The sequence below is a fragment of the Elephantulus edwardii genome, unplaced genomic scaffold, assembly GCF_000299155.1.
Source record: "Elephantulus edwardii isolate Elephantulus edwardi_28Jun2011 unplaced genomic scaffold, EleEdw1.0 scaffold00078, whole genome shotgun sequence".
NCBI lineage: Eukaryota > Metazoa > Chordata > Mammalia > Macroscelidea > Macroscelididae > Elephantulus > Elephantulus edwardii.
The window spans coordinates 3179630-3185813 of record NW_006399828.1 but is presented as its reverse complement, the minus strand read 5'-3'; the positions used below and the strand labels follow the sequence as shown (position 1 = coordinate 3185813).

The window sequence follows — 6184 nt, the reverse complement described above, 5'->3', positions numbered from 1 at the left end:
TTCCATCCCCAAAATATCAAGTAACAAATGACACTTCTCTGTGATTTGTTTTCATGGTAAATTGCAGAATTTTTACTCTCTTTACCTAAACACAGACTTTTCTATCCGATTAAAAGCCACACAACTACATATGGATTATGCTTATTTTCATCATTATGTGCTGTTGATTTGAAACCAACTCATAGCTATCATTTCAGTGTGTTTTCCGAGAGTAACTCCCATTGCCTGTCTTTCTCCCTGCAAGCAAGTAGTGAATGACTCCTTATGTCTGAGCCACCAGTGTTCAACAATGAAAACTCGTTTGGTTGATATTAGATATGTTGTTGTTGTTGTTATATGCTGTTGAGTCACCAGCTACTCATAGTGACCCTATATACAACATCTCTAAAGCCTGCCCTGCCGTGAGCCAGTCTCATTGACTCTGACACCTCTATTCCCATTGCTTCAGTTACTGTATCAATCCATCTCATCTGGGGTCTTCTTCTGCTCCACTGTCCCTCTACCCTTCTGAGCATGATGTCCTTCTACAATGACCCATCCTTCCTAACCATGTACCCAAAGTATGTGAAATGAAGCTTCAAAATACTAGCCTCCGAGGAAAAACTTGGTTTCATCCTCTCTAAGACAGACCTGTTTTTGTTATTGGCAGTCCACAGTATGTTGAAGACTCTTCTCCAACAAAATAATTGAAAGGCATCAATTCCTTTGCCATCCTTAGTCATTGTCCAGCTCTCTGATGCATAGCAAGTAATTGCGAAGACCATGGCCTGGATCAAGAGTACCTTTATATCCAGAGTGACATTATTGCTTCTCAATACTCTGGAGAGGTCCCTGACAGATTTTCCCAGTGCAGATTGTGTTTTGATTTCCTGACTGCTTGTGCCAAGAGTGTTGACTGTGGAGCTGAGCAAGCTGTAACAACCTCAATTGAGGTTAACAACCTCAATCTCTTCTTTATCTGTCATGGTGATGCCAAATGGCCCAGTGGTGAGAATCTTTGTCTTCTTGGAGTTGAGCTTCAATCCATATTGAAAACTATAGTCCTTGACCTTCTGTAGCAAGCATTCAGGTTCTCCTCACAAGCGAGATTGTGTCATCTGCATAACGCAGATTGATGATGAGTCTTTGCCCAATCCTGATGCCACATTCCTCCTCAAAGTCCAGCCTCCCAAATGATCTATTTTTACAAAGTCTAAATAATACTCATGGTTACAGAAGATCTTATTTGGAGATACTACTCAAGACACATGGCTTCAGATTTTCACATTTTTATATCTTGAATATCTGAGCCTTTTTTAAAAAAAGTAATATTATTTACTCATCCCTTCTAATAAAGAGTGTGGAAATTATCAAATAATATCATTAGTATCACATGGAAGCAAAGTTCTGCTGAAAATTATCTGGAAATGACTGGAGCAGCACATCAATAGAGAACTGCCTGATCTTCAGGTGGGGCTTAGAAGAGGTTGTGGTACTAGAGTAATTATAGCTAGTGTTAGATGGATCTTGGCTGAAAGTAGAGTGTACCAGAAGAATATCTATCTGTGTTTCATTGGCTGTGCAAAGGCATTTGAGTGTATTGGATCTGAGAAGAGTGGGAATCCCAGAATACTTGATTATGTTATGCAAAACTTATACCTATACCTGGAGGCAGTTGTCAGAGCAAGGAAATGCTATATGTTTTAAAATTGGGAAGGGTATATGCCAGGGATGTGTCCTATCTCCATACCTTTTCAATCTATATGCAGAATCAGGAGATTGGGCTCTATGAGGAGGAATGTGGCATCAGGATTGGAGGAAGACTCATCAACAACCTGTTTTATGCAGATGACTCAACCCTGCTTGCTGAAACTGAAGAGAATCTGAAGCACTTGCTGCAGAAAGTCAAAGACTACGGCCACAGTATAGATTGAAACTCAACATGAAGAAAATAAAGATTCTCACCACTGGGCCTATTAGCAGCATCATGGTAGACAATGAAGAGATTGAAATTGTTAACAACTTTAGTTTACTTGACTTTACAGTCAACACTCTTGGTACCAGCAGCCAGGAAAGCAAACGACAAGTTGCATTGGGAAAGTATGCTGTCAGGGACATCTACAGAGTACTGAAGAGCAACCGTGTCACTGTGGAGTCTAAGGTGCACCTGATGCAGGCCATGGTCTTTGCAATTATGTACTGTGCATCAGATAATTGGAAAATGGCTAGGGATGATAGAAAGAGAATTTATACCATTGAGCTGTGGTGTTGGAGAATAGTATTGAATATACTGTGGACTGCTAAGAGAACAAACAGGTTTGTGCTAGAGAGGGTGAAAACAGGCTACACCTTGAAGGCAGGGATTTTGAAGCTCTGTCTGACATACTTTGGGCATGTTCCAAGGAGGTATCAGCCCATAGAGAAAGACATGCTTGAGTGGGTGGAGGATCAGCACAAGAGCAGAAGACCATTGATGAGATGGATTGGCTCTGTGACTGGGGTAATCAGGGTAGGTGTATCGGAGACAGTAAAGTTGGCTCGTATAGAGCATGGTTAAGAGCTGTTGTACATACAGTAACTATGAGTTGCAGGTGACTTGACAGCTATTAAAACAACAAATTCTAATACAACTTGTTTCTTTTCAGTTGGAAGAATATGTATGTGTAAATGCTTTTTAGTTCTCAGTATATGATAATCCTATTACTAAATCTTTTATATGTTATTTCTTCTAAAATAATTTTATGAATAATTTCTTAAACTGAGATGAATGAAAAATGTAAACTCTAGAGAGATTAAAAGAGTTGTTTAACACCACCGAGGCAGGAGTTAACAGTTTTGAGTCTCATGGACTGCCAAGTGAACAAACAAATCTTACTTTAGAAAATGTAGTGAGGGTGCTCCTTATAGTTGAGGATGGTGAGACTTCATATCACATACTTTGGATCTATTTTCACGAGATACCAGTCTTTAGAAAAAGACATCAGGCTTGGAAAGGTAGAAGACCAGTGATAAGAAACCAGACCCTCAAGGAGATGAATTGGCAACATGACTTCAAATGAGTATAAGAATGATTGCGATTATTTGGATTGTGTGTGATCAGGCAAGGGTTTGAGTCTAGAATCTTGCTCTGTCATATTTTAGGAAGTTTACTGCTTTCTTACATAGAATATCTGAAATGTCCAGGGTAAAAGTTTGATAATTGTAACATGAGTTTGACTTTAGTATTTTTGCATACAGGTAATGAATCTAACATGGACAAGACCAAGAAATCAATAACCAACAGTGAAATTCTTTCAATTTCAAAAAAAATTACTATGCTGGAAATGAAGGAATTGAATGAAAGACAGCGAGCTGAACATTCTCAGAAAATGTATGAACACTTAAGGACTTCATTAAAACAAATAGAAGAACGTAATTTTGAATTGGAAACCAAATTTGCTGAGGTTTGATATTATAATATTCATCCAATTAGTGAGTAAAGAATTTGTCTTAGTAGACAATATTGTTATTGTTGTTGATTGCCTTCGAGTCAAGTGCAACTCAGCAACCCTATGAACAAAAGACCTGAAACTCCTCTACAACTATTGATACTTATCAAAGTTCATAGTTTCTGGAGGCATGTTGTTTAGACAATACATTGTTTAAAAAGTTGATTTTATCTCTGAAATTGCATACTCACATAGTGCCTACAGTTTATGTAAAAAAAGAAATGAATTATGTTTTTGTTAAATATGAAATATTTATTAACAAACATTCCTGTGAGTGAGTTCTTGGTTTCACCTACTTTAAACCATTCTATTTAATGTGAAAAAGGTATTATTTCTTTGATAATAGAATTGCCTTCCATTACCACCATTAATTCATTGAGTTCTGGTAATGCAGTGTCAAAGTATATGATTACTAATACAAATGCTGGCAGTTTGAACTCATCAGTCATTCTGTGTAAGACAAATGAAGAAATCTGCTTGTATAAATACTTAGCACTTTACGAACCCAGTGGACAGTTCTGCCTTTTCCTACAAAGTTGCTTTAAGTCAGAACAGACTTAATTATAATCATTCTGGTTTTGATTCTTATATATTAGGCAATATATGGGGAATGGGACAATAGCAAAAACAAAATAGATAACCTGCCCTCAGATATTTTATAGTATAATTGAAAGTTCTAGACTTTATGAATATGATCAGAATCATTAAACTTCTTTCTAATAAATATTATTTGTAAATATTCAGCAACTTACAGCAAAGTAGCTCATTTATGACACTATTTTCTTCCTGGAGAAATAATATATTTTATGAACCATATATAATCTTTATTTATTTTAAATTTATATTAATAAGGTTTTATTTCATTTGAAATTATTTGGAGATAGTATAATATAATTGCAGCAAAATATAATGAATATACTGCATTCTAACCAAGTTGAGAACATCAGAGTTTCAGATATTACTAAATAATGAATAGCATAGTGGAAATTACGGTTGGTGGCTTGAGATGTAATTAGAGTTTCTAAAATTGGTTCCTGCCTCTTTTCCCACCTTAGTCACTAACTGAACCACAAAATATAGCTACTGTATTCTGTGTGTTAAATTACAAGAAAAATGTCATCACTGTTATGCATCTGAACTTTTCCTTTATGTTACTTTTCCATAGCTTACTAAAATCAATATGGATGCACAGAAGGTGGAACAGATGCTAAGAGATGAATTAGCTGATAGTGTGAGCAAAGCAGTAAGTGATGCTGATAGGCAGCGTATTCTAGAATTAGAGAAGAATGAAATGGAACTAAAAGTTGAAGTGTCTAAGTAAGTGCATATGCTAAGTATATAGCTGATTTATATATGTATGTGTATATATGTATGTATTTGCTCATATTTACTTTTAAGAAACCTAATTATAAATCATAAGTACAATAGTCTTAGTCTTAGTATTATTTATTTGAATACGAATACGCTGTTATTTAACAAATTATAAAATGTGGAATTATTATGAACTCTCAAGATTTACATTTTTTGCAGAAGTTGAATAGTATTATGAAAGACCATGAATTTGAAATCAAGACCTTAGGAGGCTTAATTCCTTCGTATACTGATTATGTGTGTGTTTGCAACAATCATTTGATTTAGTTAAATTTCTGTTTCTTCTTTTTAGTAAGGAAATAATAGTGCTTCAATCTCAAGTGGCTTAGCATTTAACCAAAAAGTTGTCTATTATACCTAGCAGCTGGCTAGTGGGAGAAAGATGTGTGTCTACCAGCCCCCATAAATATTATACCTTTGAAAACATGTTAAGACAGTTTTACTTTATCTTACTATGAAGCTCTGGTGACCTATTGGGTATTGAGTTGTGTTGCCAGCTCAAGGGTGGGAAGTTTGAATCCACTAGCTGCTACGAGATGAGCACTCCTTCCATGTGATTTTCAGCCCACTGAAAGGTCAGATAAGAGTCACTTCTGACTTAGTGGCAACAAATTTGAGTTTGACAACGTTTCTATGGTTGAAATAAAATTTTGGGGAAGAGATTAAGAGTGCCTCTTGTACCTATTTTATAAAGTTATTATAAAGCATAATAAAATTTCAATATTTAGTTAAATTTATATTTTATGGAGGATCTGTTGTGGTGATCTAATCAGTAGTGAGTTGCATTACCAGCGTAGAAGTGGCAGTTCAGGTCCACCAGCTGTTCTAAGGGAGAGAGATGGTCATTCACTCCCACAAGATTTCCAGCCTCAAAAACTCAATGAAGGATTAGCTATAAGTCAGTTCAACTCAATTCCAGTGAGTTTGAATTCTTCTTGACCATGTACTGCCAATGCTCATGGAAGCACTGGTCAGGATGTCAAAATATTTATTGCATTGGGCAAATCTGCTGTCTCTTTAAAATACTCAAGAATAAGGGTGTCACTTTGAGATTTAAAATACATGATCCAGCCTATTATTGTTGGTAGATGCCATCAAGTCAACTGTTGGTCATAGTGACCCTATGAACAATGAATATGAACTTTGCCCTATCTTGTGGCATACTCATCATATCTGATATACTTGAACCCAAGAGATTTAGACTGTAGACAGCTAAAATTTGCTTGGTTTTACAGTCAACACTCATGGTACCAGCAGCCAGGAAATTTAAAAACAGATTGCACTGGGAAAGTCTGCTCTCAGAGATCTCTCCAAGGTACTGAGGAGCAATGATGTCAGTCTGGAGA

The 6184-nt window shown here is 36.1% G+C and overlaps 1 protein-coding gene across 1 annotated transcript in view; it reads left to right on the top strand.

The window, feature by feature from the left end:
* Positions 1-6184, top strand: part of CEP290 (centrosomal protein 290kDa) — a 170968-nt gene that overhangs the window by 76521 nt on the left and 88263 nt on the right. The window contains exons 27-28 of the mRNA XM_006889524.1: positions 3217-3422; positions 4633-4776. Of these exons, the coding sequence (XP_006889586.1) occupies positions 3217-3422; positions 4633-4776 (350 nt within the window). The remainder of the gene's footprint in view (positions 1-3216; positions 3423-4632; positions 4777-6184) is intronic.